Source organism: Acinonyx jubatus, chromosome E3, assembly GCF_027475565.1.
Source record: "Acinonyx jubatus isolate Ajub_Pintada_27869175 chromosome E3, VMU_Ajub_asm_v1.0, whole genome shotgun sequence".
In the NCBI taxonomy this organism is placed as follows: domain Eukaryota; kingdom Metazoa; phylum Chordata; class Mammalia; order Carnivora; family Felidae; genus Acinonyx; species Acinonyx jubatus.
The window spans coordinates 5,134,817-5,156,803 of record NC_069398.1 but is presented as its reverse complement, the minus strand read 5'-3'; the positions used below and the strand labels follow the sequence as shown (position 1 = coordinate 5,156,803).

General features: G+C 53.6%; 1 protein-coding gene across 15 annotated transcripts in view; it reads left to right on the top strand.

Moving 5' to 3' along the window:
* The first annotated feature begins 2,147 nt into the window (after window positions 1-2,147).
* The window catches only part of LOC106989291 (uncharacterized), a 139,646-nt gene continuing 119,806 nt past the window's right edge, over window positions 2,148-21,987 (top strand). For 9 of the 15 annotated variants that reach the window (XM_027043240.2, XM_027043239.2, XM_053212992.1 and 6 more), the window contains exons 1-10: window positions 2,331-2,579; window positions 3,261-3,314; window positions 4,437-4,597; window positions 8,544-8,614; window positions 10,350-10,515; window positions 10,589-10,723; window positions 11,482-11,665; window positions 13,714-13,859; window positions 19,277-19,380; window positions 21,471-21,636. In XM_027043240.2, coding sequence (XP_026899041.2) covers window positions 4,586-4,597; window positions 8,544-8,614; window positions 10,350-10,515; window positions 10,589-10,723; window positions 11,482-11,665; window positions 13,714-13,859; window positions 19,277-19,380; window positions 21,471-21,636 — 984 coding nt within the window. In that variant the 5' untranslated portion in view covers window positions 2,331-2,579; window positions 3,261-3,314; window positions 4,437-4,585. The other 6 variants (XM_027043244.2, XM_053212996.1, XM_053212985.1 and 3 more) reach the window with 5 other exon arrangements.

Below are 21,987 nucleotides of genomic sequence, written 5' to 3'. Positions count from 1 at the left end.
TGGGCATGAAGATTCGAAGCAGCTCTCTCTCGGATGCAGCGTAACTTGGTGAAGTGTGCTTTTTATCTGTTGTCTGTTTCCTACGGAAGTGTTTAGCGCAGCGAGATTCAATAAAAACATAATGGGAGACAACATGTCATTTCAAAGTTGCTAGCAGCCCTGTGTAAAGAAATGCTAAAAAGGAACGGGTGAAATTAATTTGGGGGATATAATTGACTCGACCCAATATTTCCAGAATGTCATTAGAGAATGTAGTTGCTGTAAAAAAAGTATTAATGAGACATATTTTCCGTTCTCTGAAATCCAGTGTGTGCTTTATACTGGGAGAAAATTTCCAATTTTTTTTTTTTAGCGTATTTCCATTCTAAGATTGTATTTTTTAAATGATCTCTATACTCAACTTGGGGCTCGAACTTAAAACCCTGAGAGCAAGAGTCGCACGCTCCATCGACGGAACCGGCCAGGTGCTCCCATATTTCAATTTGGAGGCTAAATTTTCATTGCAAGGACTTGATCTGTAATTAGATTTCCTAAGATTTAGAGTTGAAAAGGGGGGTTCGTACACTAAGTGGTTTTAAACCTACTTAAGTTTTCCAGTAGCTGACTTGAGTTACTGGTTTTTAATTGAAACACAAAATGGAAAGTTCCTCCATAACACCAGCCACATTTCAGATGCCCAATAGCCACACGTGGCTGGTGGCTACTGTCCTGGACAGTGCAGGTCAGATTGTAGCTGGCTTTTTGATTTTGTTTTGCTATATTTTCAGCACCTATTTGCCTGGTGCACAGTAGGTACTCAGTAAATCTGGGCTGAATAAATGAATGCATAGGGACCAGAACTGACATCCGAGAAGGCTGAAAGGAGACCCGGTTTCATTTCCAGGCTGTAGAGATCACATCCATTTCAGTCCCTTTCGGATCTCTCCCTTGAAATGAGTAGGATCTGATAGATGTATCACCTTTCCAAGTTCAATGTTTCCCCTCTTTGGCTGATCTACTTGGTAGGATTATTGAATCGTTTTGGAAGTTTTTTAATTTAAATACTATTTTTTTAATACTTAGAATATGTATTAAAAAATTTTAATATAATTTTTCATCAAATTGGCTAACAGTGTGCTCTTGGTTTGGGGGCTAGATTCCCCTGGTTCATCGCTTACATTCAACACCCAGTGCTCATCCCAACAAGTGCCCTCCTCAATGCCCATCACCCATTTCCCCTCCCCCTACCATCAACCCTTAGTTTGTTTTCAGTATCCAAGAGTCTCTTATGGTTTGCCTCCCTCCCTTGCTGTTTGTAACTATTTTCCCGTCCCCCCCCCCCCCGTCTTCTGTTAAGTTTCTCAAGATCCACATATGAGTGAAAACAGATGCTATCTGTCTTTCTCTGACTTCTTTCACTTAGCATAATACCCTCCAGTTGCATCCATGTTGCTGCAAATGGCAGGATTTCATTCTTATTGCCAAATAGTATTCCATTGTATAAATATTGTTTTTTTTAAGTGCTTGAGAAAGGAAGAGAACACGATTTAGTTCGAGCACAATACTCTTTGAACACACCTCGTTTCTGGAGCTCGTGGTGGATGGGGGCTCACGGGCTGGGCTGCTTTGCAGCGTAGTTGGTGGGCAAAACATGTACAGGTTATTGGAAGGGCAAACAAGCCGAATGCTGGGTCTGTGCACAATTGGGAGTCAAACGATTATGCATAAACAGGTTTAATTTGGTGCCCAGAGTATATGCTGTCAGAGACTTGGAGGAAAGTGGGAAGGGAAATCCATCAGGCTAATGTGGTTTTATCCAGTGTTAATGTACTTGAGTGCGAAAAGCGATTTGTGAGACGACATAAAACATTTGGGAGGCGGGGATGTCCTCTCACGTTCTATTGTTTCCTAGGGTCTAAACAAAATGGCGTAAAATGCACTTTGCCCCATCTTGGGGAAATGTTTCATCTCTCAAGGGATTAGGCAGGCTCCTATGGGAAATGGTTAGCCGTCGAGTCACGGTGGGGTAGTTTTAAGGATGGAAACGATATTCTAGAAAATCTGTTGTCTGAACATGGTTGCAGACAGATTTCTGGCTGAGGTTGTTCCAGGAGAGCGGGATGGGTGGTGCCTGGGAAAGATCCAGGCAGGTGGCTGGAAGGAAGGACAAAGGGTTGACAGAAGGTGAAAGTGGGCAGCACTCGAGCTGGGACGAGTGAGGGAGAGAAGCTGACCCTTTCCCGGGAAGGAGGTGGGGGCGGATTCCCTGCAGAGGGACCTCCGTCGCCTGGGGTAGGGGCTAGGAGGTCGGGAGCCCGTGCTGTTCATTCTGTGGTTGGCTTCTGCTGCTGAGAAGGCAGCCGTGGTGGTGAGGGGTGGAGGAGGTGTTCCGGAGGCTCTGGAGACCACCGCTCATGGCTGCAGCCCTCTTGTCTGGCTTTGTTGGTTCACAGTGGTCAGGGAGGACCCTGCTGGGGTGAGACCCGGAGGAGCCTGGGGTGTGGAGAACAGGAGGAAGAGTGTTCAGGGAGGAGGGAACAGCATGTGCGAAGGGCTTAAGCTGAAGTAGAGGACCCATGCGTCCAGAGGGTGAGGGCCAGGTGAGAAGTGGCCAGAGGGCAGACAGTGGCCAGCCCTTGTGGTAAAGGATGTCCTTAGGAGTGCATGTGGCTTGAGGGGGGCGGGGAGGGGACTTGGAAGCTGTTAAACCAGGAGCGATGTAATCAGATGGAGCTTTTTGTTCTTCCTACACTTTATTTTTGAGAGGGAGAGAAAGAGAGTGTGAGCTGGGGAGGCACAGAGAGAAGAGGGAGAGACAGAATCCGAAGCAGGTGCCGGGCTCTGAGCTGGACTGAGCCGTCCACGTGCCCCCAGATTTTGGTTTTTAAGACAACTCCAGCTGCGGACGAGGAGTTGTGGACACGGGGGATAGTTACGAGGCGGGGCAGGGAGAGGAGGGAGGGAGACTTGCGTTTGTTGATGGACTCGACAGAGCTTTGGGGGCGGCCATCAGGAAGAGAGTAAGAACGCAAATGACTCCCAGGTTACCAGCTCGGGCAATGAGGACAGTGGTGCCACATCCACGATGGGGGAGAGCAGGTTGGCTAAGGGGTGGGGAGGTCATTCCCAGCCCTCTGACAGACAGGAGTACTGGCATCATCTCTTCTTGTCCCCTCGGACGCTTAAGTGTCCCCCCCCACAATAGGTCAGTGGCCAGTGGGTGGGGCCGTCCCGTGCCTCCTCCTGGCCCTGCCCTTGTTCCATCCGATCTGTGATTTCAGAACCTCAAGATGTGCTGACGAGCTGGGCAGCCTCCTGCTTGAAGACAGGTGCAGGTGAGCAAGGGTCTCCGGAGACAGGAGCGGGCAGGGCTGGGGGTGGGAGCAAAGCGGACCAGCTGCCTGGTGTGAGTGGGGACAGCCTCCTCGGAGCACATGTCCCCATTCCCAGAGCAGCCCGTGCAGAGGAGAGAGGCCAGTTCTGGAAAGGCCATCTGGTCATCAGCAGTTGGCGGAGTAAACAGCACACCTGGGGCTCTGGCCTTACACCTTGTGGTCCCCAGATGGAGTAAACATCTGTGCAGGGTGATTCTGTTTGCGTTTTGGGGTGGAGTAGATGAGAGAGCTTTAGGGCGAATTCTTTGGAGGGAGATAGACATCCGGGAGTGTGAGGTGTGGCTGTTTGAGCACCTGAAAATGTTAATTCACTGACAAGCCCCAGAGAAGGGTGGGGTGTCATAGTTAGCTGGGTTTCACAATTGGTCCCCTGGCCTAAATGGGAGGTTAGGGAAGTATAGAGCCACCTCCTCCCTAAGTCAGCCCTTCCTGCCACCTCATTGTCCCCTGAGGCTGGCCAGCTTCCCCGCCCGTTCCCATCAAGAACCAGGACAACCCTCTCCTAGCGCACATGATGTCCTCAAGGCCACAGGTGAGGACTCAAACTCCCGAGGTTGGCATCCCAGCTGTGTGACGCTGGGTAAGTGAGTTAACCTCTCTGAGCCTCAGTTTCCACCTCTGTAAAATGGAGAAAGAAGAGCCACCCAGAGTTGGATGAGGCCTAAATGAGTTCACGTAAGTGTAGATCAGTGGTTCTGAACCAGGACGGTACCCCTCAGGGTGTTTTGCAGTGTCTAGAGAGAGTTTGGGTTAGCACAGCTGGTGGTCACATCTGGCGGGTAGGGGCCAAAGATGACGTATAAAGGTGTCAGAAGGGGACCTTAGCGTAAGAAAACGCCGGACACCCTTTGCTCAACACGTATTGTTCCTGTCTTTATTTTCTTCTTCACCCTCAGAGGAGGGTGCCGTCTGCTGGGCTTACCCTGCACCGGGAACAGGCAGCTCATGGGCCAGTGGAGGCAGGGAGGTGGGAACCCAGACGTCTAAATAGTCTAGGTGGAGTTGAGTCGCAGAGGTTGATGGGTTGTCAAGGTGACATTCTATCCTCTGTCTGCTCTCCAGGGTCAGCTGAGCCCCACCTTCCTGTGGGCACCAGATACACCTATCGATTTTCCACCAACACCAGTACTGGCCTGCAGGGGGCCCCGGCGGAGGGGAGTGGCCTCGGCCTCCGAGGATTGGTCATCCTAGACGTGCTTGGCCCGTGCCAGATGGCCTTACGGGTGAGCGTCTTTGGGCAACCAGGAGATCCCAAGGATGCTGGGGGGAGGGCCCAGGGGAAGTTACAGCCCCCTCTCTACCCCCGGCTTTCCATTATACATAAATGGAGAGGAGATTTCTGAACAATCTCAAGTTCATCAGGTCAGGACTCTAGAGGGTGACATCGGAATGTGGCACCATTTTGGTTGTAGGAGGTACCCTGTGTGGGAATAGCGGGGGTTAAAAAAAAAAAGAGGGAAAGGGAAAGTATTCCTCGGAGCGAGTAAAGCCATGGGATTGGGTGTTGGGGGGCAAGCTGTGTCCTTGGTAGGAATGAGGGTCCAAGCTGGGGAACCTGAGCGAACACAGCTGAGGGTCCACGGCTCGGGTTAAAGGCACATGGTAAAGCTCCCTCGTGGTCTCACAAGTGGAAAGGCCTGCTCCTTCTTTCCTGTCTCCTTCCTGATGATTCTCCTGCGGTTCCTGGACAGACCCTCCCACCCCACATCAACGGCGGCCTTTTGCTTTCCCGGAAGTCTTTTTAAAAACAATTTTTTTTTAATGTTTATTTTTGAGAGAGAGAGAGAGAGAGAGAGAGACAGAGCGTGAGCAGGGGAGGAGCAAAAAAAGAGAGGGAGACATAGAATCTGAAGCAGGCCCCAGGCTCTGAGCTGTCAGCCCAGAGCCCAATGCGGGACTCGAACTCACGGACCACGAGATCATGACCTGAGCCGAAGGTGGATGCTCAGCCGACTGAGCCACCCAGGCGCCCCTCCCAGAAGTCTTATCTCCTGCTTGAGAAGCATTTCTGAACTGGCCAGAATGCTTGCTCACAAGCGTTTCTCAAAACTTTTTTTTTTTAATGTTTTCACGTAGACCACTGGATGTGGTCTCTCGAGGGGTGGCTGTGAGCTGCCTCTAAATTCTTCAGCCGCCCAAAATGTCCGCTCTGGTCCCAAACTTCATCTGGAATCTGTTGTCCGCTCACGTCCATCAAAATACTGGCAGCTGTTGGTTGGTTTTCTGTAAGACCAGTTTTCACAAAGCACGTTGTGTGCTGCTGTAGATTCATTCGTTTGCTTTAAGCATTTAAAAAAAAAAATTGGTAATGTCAAATGTTGGCCAGAAAAGAAAAACTGGCTTCTATCAAAGGCGTTTGGGGAAAAAATGGAAACTTTACAGCCGCCCAGGAGGCAATCCGTTACACACATTTTTGTGTCAAAGGTGTGAAAAAGGATCTTCAGAGCAACGTGTTTTCACAAACGGAACGTGTGGGTCTAGTGACCACCAGATCAAGAAGTGAAACACAGCCCCTGTCACCTGCCCCGTTCTCTCTTCTGGTCACTGTTCCAGAGGCCTTCCGGAGTTCTAATGCCATGGATTAGTTTTGTCTGTCTTTGCACTTGGCTCCCGTGGAATTATTCAGGATGTTCTCTTTTGCGTCTGCCTTCTGTCTTTTCTTTGTGTGTGTGTGTGTGTGTGTGTGTGTAATTTTTTAAATGTTGATTTTTGAGAGAGAGAGAACAAGTGGGGGAGGGGCAGAGAGAGAGAGAGGGAGACACAGAATCGGAAGCAGGCTCTGGGCTCTGAGCTGTCAGCACAGAGCCAGACGCGGGGCTCGAACTCATGAACTGTGAGATCATGGCCTGAGCTGAAGTCAGATGCCCCACTGACTGAGCCACCCAGGCGCCCCATATTCTTTTTTTTTTTAATTGTAAAATATGCAAACAAAATTACTATTTTAACTATTCTATGTGTATAATTCAGTGGTAATACATACATTTATCATGATGTGTGACCATCACCACTATCCCGCTCCAGATGATTCATCACCCTGAACAGAAGCCCTCTACCTGTTATACAGTAACGCCCCCTGCCTCCGTCCCCCCACCCCCTGCATCCCTATTCGACTTCCTGCCTCCATGAACTTCCTAGTGAGGTACGTCCAAGAAGTGGGATCACTTATCGCAATCAATATGCAAACTGTGTCTGGCTTCTCTCATTGAATATAATATTTTCAAGGTTCATCCACATCATAGCATGTATCAGAACTTTGTTTTCTTTTTTAATTTAATTTCATTTTTTTATGGTTTATTTATTTTGAGAGAGAGAGAGTGTGTGTGTGAGCACGGGAGGGGCAGAGAGAGAGGTAGAGAGAGAATCCCAAGCAGGTTCCACGCTCTCAGTGCAGAGCCTGATGTGGGGCTCGATCTCACGAGCCAGGAAATCACAGCCTGAGGCAAAACCAAGAGTTGGGTGCTTAACCGACTAAGCCACCCAGGCGCCCCCTAATTTTTACTGTATTTTATTATGAAAAAAATTTTTTAACGTTTTATTTATTTTTGAGACAGAGAGAGACAGAGCATGAATGGGGGAGGGGCAGAGAGAGAGGGAGACACAGAATCGGAAGCAGGCTCCAGGCTCTGAGCCGTCAGCCCAGAGCCCGACACAGGGCTCGAACTCACGAACTGCGAGATCACGACCTGCGCTGAAGTAGGACGCTCAACCGACTGAGCCACCCAGGCGCCCCCTAATTTTATTTTCAATTGTAAAAAAGCATATAATATAAATTCTTGCCTTTTAACCATTTTTAAATGTACAGTTCAGTAGTGTGTTACAAAACTATGTTGTGCTTCTCTATGTAAAAGTTGCACATACGGAATATAGCTAGAATGGATGGCTTTCAATCAAGTGGTCAGAAAGCAAGTGCTATCAGTTACGTGGCTGAGGGATTCATTGTCCAGGACAACATCTCAGTGCCAAGGGGGACCGTATCTCACCCCAAGATTGCAAGCCTGGGTGACTGGGGGCACGACAGACCCTCTGTTGGGGGAGGGGAGCTGGTTTTCAGGGGAGAGAGCAAATGGGTTTCAGACAAGATGAAGATGAGTCACTTTGAAACAAAAATCCTCAGACAGTGAAACGACCCTGTAAGATGCTATCCTGGTGGACACGTGTCATGATGGGTCTGTCCAAACCCATAAAAATGCGCGACACCAAGAGGGACCCCTGATGTAAACTCTGGGCTTTCGGGTGATGACGACGATGTCTTGATGCGGGTTCGTGTATTGTGACAAATGTACCACCCTGGCGGGGTGTGGGTAATGGGGGAGGTTGTGGGTGTGGGCATATATGGGGTATGTGGGAAATCTCTGCACCTTCTCAGTATTGCTATAAACGTAAAACTGCTCTAAAAACAGTCTGTTTTTGGGGCGCCTGGGTGACTGCGTTGGCTGAGCGTCCATCCTCGGTTCAGGTCGTGATCCTGTGGTTCGTGGGTTCGAGCCCTTCATCAGGCTCTGTGCTGACAGCTGGGAGCCTGGAGCCTGCTTCTGATTCTGTGTCTCCCTCTCTCTCTGTCCCTCCCCGCTCATGCTGTCTCTCTCTGTCTCTCAAAAATAAATAAACATTAAAAAAAAATAATTAAAAAATTTAAAAAAGTAGTCTTTTGTAAAAAGTGACATCAGTCACACGAGGAAGGCAGTTTTTAGGGGTGATTTTATTTTTCAAGTTTAGAAAGTCCATCTTTTGTGATAAGCGCACACGGGCACATGCACATATCCACAGGGGCATTGGGACATCTAGGTTTTTTAAATGCATGGTGAGCAAAGTCTTGGTTGGCTTTGCAATTCTCACATATTTTGTTGATACACTATATTATAGATACACATCTCTTCCCCACACTGCTCAGGCCTTTTAGGCAAAATGAGAAACCAGTGAGAACTTTCTGGACATTGACCAGGGAGCCGTAGATTCTGAGTATTTCAACTCTTTATCCCCTGGAGCTAATTGGCCTCTACCACCCAGGAGCTAGAACCTTCCCTCAAGGGAAGGATCTCTCTGCCTGGCTCCTGACACGGGGGTCTTATTACCATGCTGGGCCCCAGAACTGCTCGATGGGTGGGGGTGCCAGTGGGGTCCTGGGATATCCCCGGAGAGGTCACCAACTCACGGTCCTTTCTGTTTTAGCTCCAAGGCTTCCAGGTGACCTCCATCTTGGGGTCCAAGGTGACAGTTCTGAAGGATTCCGAGAGTTTGAGGTAAGACGCTAGCCTTACTCGTGGTCGGACCGCACCTACAAGCCCTGTACCCCCTTCTGTTAGCCACCAGGTGTCAGGTGCACCGAGTTAGATTGCAAGAACGGTGAGGGTGACCCCACCTTAGGTTTTGACCTTGGGAAGCGCCCAGGCCAGACCATTGATGAAAACGACTGAGAGTTAGGGCAATAGGAGACTTGAGTGAGTCTAAGTAGCCTCAGATGGCCTTCCCTTACCTGGTGGGAAAAGCTGGTCTCCTATTTCCCTGTCCATCACCCTCCACATGTCCAGGGTTTGTGTTTGTCAAACACCCACTGGGCATTGTCCATGAGTACATTCTGGGAGACCCTGGGTACCCATTAAAGCCCACCCCTCTCCCCTCCCTGTCTCTGCTGAGATGGGGGTTTTCTTGGACACCCATGGCCTCTCCCTTCCCGAGCTAAGCCTCCCTTTTGTGACCCGGCCAAGCCTGGAATTCTCTTTCAGGCTTGTTTCCCAGGACTCCCTGACAGTGGCCTCAGTGGCTTCAAAGCTCAATCCAGCCGCCAGACTGAAGACAAGCCCATCCCTGCAGATTCCTCTTCCTTTTTTATTGCAAATTCATTTGTTAAAAAATAAAGCCTTTGTGCTGGGGTCCAGGGTTAGGGGACGCTGCCCAGGGGCAGATGGGTCCCTGCTGAAAGGCTTAGGGTGGTCTCCTCTGAGGGGGCAGTGAGGGCTATTGTCCCTGGGCTCCTCATCAGAAATGCTAAGTCACAGGGCTGGGGGTTTTCAGCTCCTTGAGGCCAGACTGACATTTGCTATTCTGGAAGGGGCGGGCAACATTTGCATTTCTCTAGCACAAGGCCTGAGACCCAGGGGGCTGCCTCCAGAGGGCCCCTGACTCCCAGGGTCTGAGCTGGAGAGGGACAGTGACCTCCTGGGGAGGTGAAAGTAAGGACTTCAAGGTTCTGCTTTGCTGGCTGGCTGCTGGACTTGAAGCACCTCTCTCTTCTACACCCACACACAAGTGTGGCGACTTCATGGCCCATCACCTCCCCCCACCCCATCCCCGACCTGGCAGGTGCAGGAGTGGCGGGGAACAGAGGGGAGGGGTGGTGGGAGGAGCCCTGGGCTCAATTCTGCTCCCACCTCCTTCCTGACTTGCTGTGAGAGCCCCTCCCCCAGTAGCTCCCCCTCTCTGGGCCTCTTGTCCTCATCTGTACGGTGATGGGGTCTGAAGTTTCTGAGACCCATGGCCCTGGAGCCAGCCTGCCTTGGTTTGAATCCTGGCTGCTGCCCTAGTCCCTTTCTGGTTCTGAGCCTCAGTTTCCTCATCTGTTTGTGTGTGCGCACGTGCGCGTGCCTTTCCCGGTGTGGGGGGGTGGCGGGGTTGGGGGGATGCTAGATACCTCCCAGTGGGCTGGGAAAATGAGAATCTCTGGAATTCAGGAAGCTCTTGGAAGTTGAGCTTTTGGTTACTTGACACTGGGCACACCCGGGTGCTTTAGTCCAAGTGTTAGGAAGGCTGGACTCGCTTTGGAGCCGAGCTGGCTGCCCCTTGTGGTCCGTTCAGAAGTTGCTGGAGACCCCAGCGAAGAGAAAGCAAGGTCATTTGGGAAGATGGGGAGGGGGGAGGGGGAGGGCGTTCCCTAGGGGCTTCCTATGGGGCGTGACCTGTAGCAGGAGGGGCAAAGGCACTGTGGCCCCAGCAGTGCCCTGGAGGGTACCCTCCTGACTCGCACCCACCGGTCCCCAGCGCTGCCCTGGGCCGCTATCCTCTGCGCTTCGTCCTGCACGCGGGCCGCGTGGCCCGCCTGTGTCCTCGGAGCACAGAGCCGCGCTGGGTGCTGAACGTGAAGCGCGCGGTGCTGAGCCTCCTGCAGGGGCGCCCGGGCGCCTCCGGCCCCCAGACCCTCGAGGAGGTGAGGCCGGGAGCCTGGTGTGGGGGGGCGGGGGCAGGGGAGGAGCAGGGGCTGATGGGTCCCGCTCGCCCAGGTGGACGTCCTGGGCAGGTGTCCTACCACTTACCAGCCACACGGTGCCTGGCTGCTCAAGACCAAGGACCTAGGCCGCTGCTCCCTGCGCAGAGCGCGCTCCTCGCTGAGCTCCCAGGCCCTGCCGGGGGAGGAGGTGAGTGCCCCCCTCGCCCCCTCCCCCCAGCCCTCCTGGACCCACCTTTCTTCCCCTCCTCCCTCCCCAGCTCGCCCCGCCCTTTCCTGTCTACACCTCATTCCCCTCCATTCCCTCTCCCTAGTTCTCCTTCCCTCCAGACTCCTCTACCCCACACCCCCATCTCCTCCCCTTCGCCCTTCCCCATTCCCCCCTGCTCCCTGGCCCCACTTCCTCTCCTCCGGTCCTGTCCACGGCTCCCTGCTGAGAAAGTGTTTGGTCGATAGCACTTTTCTGGGTAAGGGTGAAAGGTGACCACTGTTAATGTTAACAATTACACAAAGTCTTCTTTTAAGTTTATTTACCTCTTTCGAGAGAGGGAGGGAGGGGCGGGCCAGGAGGAAAGTGCTGTTAGCGCAGAGCAGAGCCTGATGCAGGGCTGGAACTCATGAACCGTGAGATCATGACCTGAGCCAAAACCTAGAGTTGGACGCTTAACCTAAGACTGAGCCACTCAGGCGCCCCTGTACAAAGTCTTAATATCTGGCAGCCTCAGGTTCAAAGTGAGGTTTTAGTACCTGCCCTGGGGTTCCTTTGTGTGGGAACCCCCCCTTGTCCTTTCCCTCTCTGTCAGCCTTTGCTCCGGCTGCTGGTACTACAACCCAGGTTGGGGGGAGGCTGAGGTCAGGCTTTGAGGCCCCCAGCGTTCCCCACCTTACCCCTTCACAGCCGGGGCCTTGCCTGAGCCCCTGCCTGTCTCCCCCACCCCCATGGTCCAGCAGCCTGGCCTGGCGTCCCGCCTGACCTGCCATCAGAGTTTCCAGGCTGGCATACTGAGGGAGGCCTCCTGCACGGAGCTGGACACCGTGGGGCCCCTCTCTGAGAAGGCAAGTGCCGTGCACATGCGGACCCTTTCCTCGCTCGTCCTGCTGCGTGAGATGTCCTTGGATCCGGCTGTCACAGGTGACCAAGGGTGGATGTGGGGACCCTCAGAGCAGACTTGAGACCTCCTGTGGCAGAGCGGCTCAGGCAGGCCTAGGCTCTATCACTCTTTCCCTGTTTGGCACCCTATCTGTCTTGAGCAGTTTCTGAAAATGGCTGTTGACACGGGAGTCTGTCTCTTTTTCTAGAAGTTTCTGCTGGCTCCCATGGCTCAGGTTTGGTCTTGTCCTTTTCCCTGGGTTGTCTTCAGTGGAGATAGAATCTTCTGGTTCTCAGCTTTTGTGGGAGAATTCCACCTTCCATCTGATGACCTGAGCATTTTGGGGGCACGCTGACTCGGGTTTCCTGATTTTCTGGAAAGTTCCTGCCAACACATAGCGTTCCCTGGAGCTTGGCTCCCTTCTAGAATTTTGCACAGAAGGAAAGAAGCAAGGCATGCATCTGAGGGAAAAAGATACATATTTTTTGGTGGTTGAAAAACTGCTCTTTCCCTGAATAATCAAATAAAAATGATTGTTATTGCTGACCTTAGGGAAGGATTTACTGGGGGCCAGGAGCCGTGCTGAGCGTTTTATGTGGATTGTTTCATTTGGTTCTTATCATGACCCCAGTGGGAAGGTACTGTTGTTAGTTACTTTTTCAAATAAGGAAACTATACCTCGAAGAGGTAAGAGGACTTGTCTGAGGTCACACAGCGGGCAAGAGACAGAGCCGGGACTTGCACCCCCAGCTCTGTTCTGTAACCTTCGTGCCTCTGAGCCCAGGCTCACTGCACCACCTGAGCAAGAACCTGGCAGGTGGGACTGAAGTCCTGGAGTTTCCCAGCATCCCCTCTGGTTCCGCAGAACACTGGCTGGGGTCCCAGCCTGCCCTGCCTTCTGAGCTCTGCCTCGGGCACCATGTAGGCAGAAAGGGGTCATCTAGTCATGTTAAGACCTGGATGTTCCCCAACAGAATTGAATGAACTGTCCGTGTTTTTTTTTTTTTCATCTTTCATTAAGATAGAAGTGGTTTTATTTTTATTTTTTATTTTTAAATATAAAAACTTTAAAAGTTCACATTGCACACTTCATTTATTTTTTTTTTTTAAGTATTTATTTATTTTGAGAGCAGGGAGGAGCAGAGAGAGAAGGAGAGAAAGAGAGAATTCCAAGCAGGTCCTGTGCTGTGCGCTGAGTCGGACGTGGGGCTCGATCATGACCTGAGCCGGGATCAGGAGTCGGATGCTTAGCCCCTTAACCGACTGAGCCCCCCCAGGTGCCCCACAGTAATCCATTTAAAGCGAACGATTCGGTGGCTTCCAGTATAGTCACAGAGTTGTGCGTCTATCATCGCAGCTAACTGTAATATTTTCGTCACTCCAAAAAGAAATTTCACACCCAGGACACCCGCGTGGCTCAGTTGGTTGAGTGTCTGACTCTTGATTTTGGCTCAGGTCATGATCCCAGGGTCGTGGGATCTCAGGATTGAGCCCTGTGTCGGGCTCTGCTCTAAGTGTGGAGCCTGCTTGAGGTATTCTTCCCCCTGCTTGTGCTCTCTCTCTCTCTCTTTCTCTCTTTAAAATTAAAAAAAAAAATTAAAATTCACACCCATCTGCCATCATTCTCTATCCCCCTGGCCCCAGACAACGTCTCTGCTCTCTGGATTTGCCCATTCCGGGAGTAGCATGTAGAGAGAATCATGCGGTATGTGACCTTCCGTGGCTGGCCTCTTTCACTTCCGATAATGTTTCAAGGTGTCTCCACGTTGTACCGGGTGTCTGACCTTTTTATTGCTGAGTCATCTTCTGCCCGGAGGGACTTTGCATGTTTTCTCTCTCACTCCCAAGAGCGCTTTGGAGGTAGCCTGTTTGACTGGCCTTCATGGATGGGTGTGAACGTTGTTTCCCATCTTTTGCTGGGGGTTGCAACTCGGCCATGATTTTCCTTGTGCCTGTCTGCCCCACCCGCTTTGCCGGAAACATGCAGAAGTATTGGCAGGGTTGGTGGGCAGCTCCCAGGGGACCTTCTTCTCAATCTGGCCTCCCCCACCCCCCCCCCCCCGCCCACCGTGTGGTCCTCCCCATCTAGCCCTTCCCATATCAGATCCAGACGACGGGGAAGTCACTCCAAGCAGCCTGTTGTACGAGTGGGAGGAAACGCGGTCTCAGGCTTCGGTGGTCACAGTGGCCGTGTCCGTAAGGAAGCTGTGCCAGGCTCAGACCACCAGCTTCGAGGTAAGTGCCTTTGGCAGCCTTAGGCCAGAGTCTGGCCTGGGTCCCTGGGACACCCTCTTCTTTTTTTTGCCAAATCCTTCTTGGTGTTTAGTATCAGGGCTGCTACGTAGTTGAGCAGGGTGTGTACTGCACAGCTGTGCCGGTTACAAAAGCAACAGAAGGGGAAGAAATCGAGCTGGTGTGTGCCGAGCCTTGTGGCCCAGTGTGGGGAGAAGATGAACAAAGCAGAGGCCTTTCTTTCACCTGCCCGTCTGCGGCCAGACCGTCCTCTTGGGCCCTCGGGCTAACTTTCTGAACCTGGCTTATCCTGGAGATCTCTCCGGAAATCTCTAGCCATACCCAGATCTGACCACTGGAGACTTCCCACCAAGTCCCAACCCATTCAGCCTTCCTTGGAGCTGCTGGTCATTTAAAGTGGAGGAGTGGACTTGAGAGGAGTGGTTTCGTGGCCCAGAGAGATTTAGAAGGCTCGAGACATCTGGCTGGTTCCCTCCTTTGTGGCTAATGACAGGATTTGTGGGAATACGTGATGCTGTGTCTTCCCCCTGCCTGTCTTGTTCTGAGATAGAGCCCCGCACCCACACGTAGGAGGAGAGGCGGACAGGCTCTCCCTGGGGAAGGAAAAACGACGCGTCTGGGTCCTGTGTCGAGGCTGCCCTCCCACATTGCCTTCCTATAAGAACCTTCCATGTTCCCAGGAATGATGTTCCCATCAGCGGGGCCCAAACTGGCCGGTTTGCTCAGTTGGGGAACTGTTTAGTTTGTTCAGCAAGATGAGACGCTTATTACTACGTACTGGGCACTGTTCTCGGCCCTTAGAATGAAGGAGACAGGTACCGTCCCGGCTTTTACGTAGCATGAAATCCAGGGTGATGGGAGAGGGACCGTACCCACCATAGGTGATGAGGATTTCAGCTGTTGATGAGCGCTGGGAAGAGAACAGAGTAGGGATGTGGCTGAGTGACCGCTTGGGACCAGGGTCTAAAGCAGAGGTCATTGGAGTGGAGCCCTGGGGTGGTCCCTTGACAATCTAGGGGTGAAAGTGCTCTGAAAAGAGCTTGAAAGAACCAGGGTCCGGAGTCTGAGCCCTGGGGACGTGTTTGGGGAGCTGGCTGCCCAGCCTCGCGGGAGCGGGACGGTGAGGACCGGTGGGGCGGCCTCCTGCAGAGCCTCATGGTCAGGATAATTTCCGGAACATTCTAGACACATCTCGATCTTTGTTCCACCATCCCTGCCATTCACCACTCTGGGCTGGGTGTCACCGGTGACATTTGGGAGACTTTGTCTGCTTCCGCACCTGGGATAATGAGTGAGGACACCCACAAACCTGTGAACTGAATGTCCTGGACCCCTAGGGGCTGCGGGGGGCACATAGAGCAGGAAAGGGGGGTCAGAGGTGCTGGCATGGGGTATAATTTTAAGTGATGATGGAGGTGATGTTGAGTAGGGGTCGGAAGAGCTGTGGATGTGGGTGGCCGGTGGCGGTGGAGGGGAGCCACAGCACATACTCCAGGGTAGGAGCTGCTCGGGGAGTCTGAGTGGCAGGGTGGTTGGTGGGGGCCTGTGGCTGGCGCCCAGTGGGAAGCACGAGAGGGGACGAGGGTCCCCTTGGTGGAGCTCACAAATCCCTTTCTCTTGGGGTAGTGGGGAGCCTTGGAGGGTGTCGTACAGAGGAGGGAGGTCACGATCTGATGTGCATTTTAACGTTCCCCTTGTGGCTAAGGCTGGAGAAGAGACCGAGCGCCAGGTGGGATGCAGGGAGCCCAGGCGAGAAGCTCTTGTGGTAACTTAGGGGGACATACAGGAAGGGGGTCTGGGAGACAAAGGGAGAAGGGTCAGATTCAGATGGACACTGAGAAAATAGGTATTTTTATAATATATTGAGGATGTAGAGACTGTGTTTATACCTACTGATTACATTTATTGACGATGAAACAGAGTAGAATATGTTGAATAAACAGACCGTGTGTCATATCTGTGTATACTGGATGCATATTGAACACACACACACACACACACATACATTTTGTACATGTGTGTATATATGGCGGAGACACACGGGGGAACCAGGAGCCAGTCTCCAGCTTGCTGATCCCGTGTGCCTCACCCTGGGGGTTTCGTGGGAGCCAGAAAGAAAGGGGCCATCTGCCTCGCAAGGTGGTGCTACAAGCCACCAGCTGGTTAGGAAGTGACCAGGCCAGCTGTCAACCCAGGCAGCCTGTCCCCCCCCAGCAGGGTTCTTACCTTGACATTCCTGGCACCTTGGGCCAGATCGTTCTTGAGTGGGGAGGGGCTGTCCTGTGCATCTCGGATGTTCAGCAGCGTCCCTGGCCTCTGCTCACCAGAGGCCAGCCTCACCCCTATCCCAGCTGTGACAGAAGTGTCCCCAGGTGGTGCCACATAGCGCCAGGGGAGTAAGGTCGCCCTCGCCGAGAACAGCCACGTTGTAGCCTACGTTCTAACTGTCATGTGGCTCACCCTCAGGAAGTGCTTGGAAACCACAGGACAGGCCCGCTTCCCTCGTCTGGTCCCCAGAGCATCCTCTGACTCCCTGGCCAGGCCCTTCCCCAGGAGAGGTGGCTCAGAGCAAGGCGTACTCGGGGCCTCCGTCTTGCTTCCTGGAGACTGGCAGTGCTGGCCCCCGAGGGCACAGGGCGGCTGTTCTGTATTTATAGCCCAAGAAAGGAAATAAATTGTTCTCCCTGGGGAGGTCCTCCCCGCTGGCGGGGAGCTGCTGAGGACCTTGTTTCTGAAAGTGGCTTTTCAGGGATGCCTCAGTGCCCACGGAGCAGCTCCTCGGCCCCCTGAAGGCCTGGGGGGCCCGCCTGGTTGCCCTGGGGACCAGCCTTGCGGGCTTCGGCTTGGGATGCCCTTGCTCGTCCCCATTGTCGCTGGGCAGGAGACAAGATTGGTTTTTTCAGTCGGGAAACAAAACCAGGACTCCTGCTCAATAGAGAGCAAATTCTGCGGCCTGACCCTCGCCAGAGAGGCCCTGGAGTTTCGACGTGGGGGGCAGGGGGCTGTGATGGCCAGAAGCATCCGTAGATGATGCAGGAGGAGGTGAGAAGTGAGGCAGGGTGGCACAGCCCCACCCCCACTGCCAGGGAGGACTCCAGGCAGAGGGCTCGGCTCTTGGTTACCATCTGGTATTCTAAGAATATGGAGCCCAGGTCATGGGCCTTTATTAAACACTGACTGTGTACAGCCAAGGGTTTTAGGGGCCGTGTAGACCGTGGTATGTCAGAGGTGATGGTCCAAACCCTGCAGGGCGGTTGTTAAACACAGCCGTTCTTATTAACGATCGTGTTAGAAATAAGTCCATGTTAAGGGCACCTGGGTGGCTCAGTCAGTTGAGTGTCTGACCGTTGATTTCGGCTCAGGTCGTGATCTCATGATTCGTGAGATCGAGCTCCGCTTTGGGCTCTGCGTTGACAGGGTGGAGCCTGCTTGGGCTTCTTTCTCTCTCCCTGTCTCTTTGCCCCTCCTGCACGTGTGTTCTCTCTCGCTCTTAAACACCAAGAAAAAAAAAAAAGAGAAGTCCCATTAGAAACAAAGGTAATCAGTGTTCAAAACCATCACTTGCCTGCCCGTGACCTTGACACCTGTGACCAGTTTGTTTGCCCCTGCTGTAGGCGTGGGTGGTGACATGATCTGCTCTTGCGCCTCCGTGCTGCTTTTCCCAAGTCTGCGTCCAGTGACAGCACGTGGGTACACGGGCAGCTGGAAAGGGGCCACAGTGGGAGTACTGACATCATGGGACTTGGCAGCTGCCAGAAGTCCGGGCTGTCTTTTTTCTTGTTTGTTTGCCCACCCCCACCCCATGCCCTCAGGCAGGGGACACCGGTGAAGAGTGTGGGTTTAGGAGCTAGGTGGCCAGGGTTCAGTGCTCGACTCTGCCACTTAGGGGTGAGGCCACCGGCATCTGAGTAAAGCCCTCAGAGTGTCCCGGATCTTCTCTGTTAAGGGGGGGATAACGACACCCACTCCCCGTAGGCTGTCGCGCGCGGGTCAAACGAGACGGTGGGTGCACGCGACCTAGAACGGTGCCTGGCACACAGCAGAGGCTCTGTACAAAGTGACCGGTGGTGGTCGTGGTGGTGTTTGCGTTAGGATCGTGCGTGCTTGTTAGTAGTGGACGGGCTTCTCCCTTGTCTCGCTGCTGGAGGGGAGAACAGGAGGCGGTGCTGTGACCCTTCCTGCTGTGGCTGACCCTGGAAGGCTAGTCCTGATGCCCACACTCGGGGCCGGAGGCCTCCCCGGAGGAGGCGGCATACTCCAGGGTGGATACCCGGCCTTCCCCAGGTGGCCAGGTGCTCAGCCAGGCACAGCAGTTGTTGGAGGGCTTCAAAGCGTGAGTGTCTCAGCCCAGAGAATCTCGGGTGATGCCGAGCTGAGCCCATCCAGAAGGCAGGCAGCAGGCCTGGAGTTGAGAGTCCCCAGGGGTGGCTGCCCTGAGCTGGGCTGACAGTCTTGAAGGCCAATAGCAGTCAGGGCTTGCCGTGGTGGTGACAGTCGCCCCACCCAAGGGGTGGCTTGTGTGTCTAGCACGAGAAAGTAAAGGCAAAGCTAAGGGTAGCCTCCAGCTCCACAAAGAGAAGGCACATCATAGGAACGCTGTCCGGACCCCGGGGGCCAGATGTGCTGTACAGAGGGGTGGGTGGGCTGAGCTGGCCAGTGAGGGGCCTGTTGTGCAGCCTGCGTCTTGCCCGGCCAAGCTGTGTGCACGGGAACTGGGTGCCTGCCACTCAGCACGGGAGGCCAGAGGCCGGGCGAGTGGGTCCCAGCCCCAGCAGAGCCCTGGCTGGCCAGGCGTGGGTTGGGGAACCTCGGTCCTGGCCTTGGCCAAGCCCGGGGGAGGCGTGGGGACTGCCAGCAGGAAGCTGGGACCAAATCACCTATCTCCGGAAACCTGAGGGGTGTGTGGTCTGAATACGCCCTTTTATTCTATATTTTTTTCGTTAAAAATATCAGAAACGATTGCCATCTCACCAACTCTATGAAAGAGGCTGAGGCTCAGCCTAGATCGTGGTCGTGTGAACATTTAGTGAGCTTTTGTTAGAGCGTAAAGCCCACAAAGGCAGATATCATGTCTGTTCCCCCCACCGCCTCCCGCTTATCCCCAGCCCCTAGGTGTAGTGGCTGGCACACAGTAGGTGCCCAATAAATGCTGGTTAAGCTAAAGAATAGAAATGGACCAGGCTGTGTGCCAGGAATTTGGGAGAGAGAAGCCCAGACACGTGGCCTCATTTCTTTGGATCTTAGGACACTTCAGGTGGAAGTTGCCAATACATGTCCCACTTTCTTTGCCGTCCTGTCTGAAGGCAGGGGAATGGAGTAGGTGACCCTGTGCCCTCCACCACCCCCCGAGGCTGCCAGCGGAGGAGGTGTTGCTCATGCTTCCCCGCTCTGATTCCCAGGCTGCAGAACTGTTCCTGACCCTGGTATTAGAGCTCCAGGGACTCTCCCCAGATGAGCTGCTGGAACTCTGGAGACAATCTTCTTTTAAATGCCGGGACAACTGGTAAGGGCCTTGCTGCGGGGGAGGGGGGACCGGCCGGGGAGCTGGCTGGCGGTCCTGGTGGGGCTGGGCCATCTTGGCCCCATCCCGGGTCCCCCCTCTGAGGGCTGCATGGTGCTATCTCGTCTCGCCTCGTCTCATCCCTGTGATACTGACTCGTCCTTCGTTCTGGGATGTCTGCCAAGAAGGTGATTAAGCGGGGAGTCTGGAGGTTCCCACGGGCTGGCGGGGGTGGGGGGGCCTTCTTGTGACTCAATCTGAAGGGCCTGGCAGTATAAATACAGGCATTGTTCTCTCCCCCAGACTGGGACCCTCTTGCAGAGAGCTGGAATTAGCATTCCAATGTGCCTTGGGTACCCTTCTGGCTGTGGGTGGGGGTGCGGGCCGGGCTGGGGTCCCACCCCCTGGACCCTACTGATGTGGGGCCAGGAAGGGGTGAACAGAGACCCCGGGTGCCGAGTGTCTGAGGAACTCTGTGGGCTCCGGGCTGTCCTGGGGAAGCCTGGGGCTCCTTCCCCAAGTCCTGCTGCTCTCCAAGCTCCTGAGCTCCAGACATCTGGGAGTTTCTCACAGCCTTTCAAAAAGATCTCAAAAAGCCTGCTTCAGATCCTGTGTCTGCCTCTCTCTCTGCCCCTCCCCCGCCCATGTTCTGTCTCTCTCCCTCTCTCAAAAATAAATAGAAAACATTTTTTGAAAAGATCTCACAAAGGTTATCAGTCCAAAATATGAAAGAAAAAAAAACCCTGCAAAATCAACACGACCAAATGTCTCAGTGACTGCACAGCCTAATAGCTAATGGAGAGGCACCTCCTGAAACCCTTTCTCTGTATCCTCTCGTTGAACCCTCACTAGGACCTCGTGGGGTAGGTGGCTTTTTTTTTTTTTTTTTAAATCCCTACTTCATGTTTGCGCAGGGAAGCCAAGGCACAGAGCAGTTAGGAAACTGACCCAGAGTCACACAGCAGAGTTGGGAGTTTGAACCCAGGCGGTCTGTGCTTCTCCATCTAGTACTTACGGGCTTGAATAGAAGTAATGTTTGACTTAGGCGTGTTTTAATTCTGTGTGACCAAGGCAAGGGCCCTCAGGTCCTCAGGAGGAACGAAGTGCCCGTTTCCCTGGTGACCTCCCCCGTCTGCTGCTCTGCATTTTCCTACAAGACCCTGGGTCTCATTGGTCCATGTACATGTTGGGAGTCAGGGAGGCGGGAGGACCCATCCCAAATCTAGGACTTTCTGAGAGGACAGATGCTCTTCAGAGAGTTTTGGTGTACATGAGGCTGCCTTCACTTCTGGCCCGAGTGTGGTTCCCCAGGGCCCAGATTTATGGCGGAAAGAGGAGGTGTGAGGGTGAGAGGTGGGAAGAAAAGGGAGGACGTCGCTCAGAGGAAGTGACCTGTGTGTTCCAAGGACTCTCGGGCATGTTGGGGCTGGTCCATCAGCATTTCCATTTTCGAGATGAGCAAATCGAGGCCAGAGACTATTGACAGGCAGATGATGAGGGTGGGGGTGGGGCGTCTGGTCGTGGGCAGGCGTGGGCTGGCTTGTGGGGCCTCCAGCTCTGGGAGCCTCCCGTTTCTGCAGTGATGCTGGGGATCTGCCTCCCATTCGGTCACATCCCTACTCAGAGCCACCATTGTGTCAAGGTTGAAAACCTTTTCTGAGCTTCGGAACCTTTCTGCCATCTCAGAAAAGAAAAGAAAAATGCTGATGTTGGCCCAGGACTGAACATCAGAGGCAACCTGCCAGTTGTTGGTTCCTGTTCGATGCCAGGGGTCCTCGCCCCTGCTTGGTGACCGAGGCAGGTTTTAGCAGAGCAGTGGGCGGTTCTAATGTGGCCCCAAACCGCTGTTTCCTGGGTGGGCGGACTGGCCAGGGTTGGGACTGGGCTGCTGTTATCCTTGTGAACCCAGGCTGCTTGGGTCCCAAGCCCAGCTCGACCCCTTCCGGGGTGTGTGATCCCAGACACGTCCCCATCGTACTTCTAGGAGCCTCAGAGTGTCCCAGGATGACCCGAGGCCACCTCGAGATGAGTCCGAAGGCGCTCAGGATGTGCGGGTCACCTCTGTGACATCCCTCTGTCTCTCTCGATCTCAGGCAGCCGCTGGTGGACGCCCTGCCCTCCTGTGGCACCGAGCCCTGTGTGGGCCTCATGAAGGACCTCATCATGTCTGGAGAGGTAGAGGTGGACGAGATAGAGGCGTGGCTCTGGTCGCTGGCCTTCATCCCACAGCCCACAGATGCCATGGTCCACACGCTGCTGGTGAGCCCCTGCTCCCCACCCGGCCCCCTGGCATCCCTCCCTGACTTAGCAACCGATTGGACACAGGGGGTAACCCGCTTTCGTCAGGGCTCTGAGCCAGCCCCTCGTGCTGCCAGTGGAGACAGAGCAGCGAGATCTGGGTTTGAGTCTCAGCAGTGTGCCTCCCAGCTGTGTGACTGTGGGCAAGTGGCTTAACCTCTCTGAGCCTGTTTTCTGATCCGGAAGATGGGGATGGAATAAGAACCTTCCTCCGGGGCTGGTGGTAAGAGATGGGGAGATGCATGTAAATGGATTCTCCCCGTGTCTGGCACAGAGTCTGAGCCCTTTAGGTGAGAGCTGTTCTTGTTATTG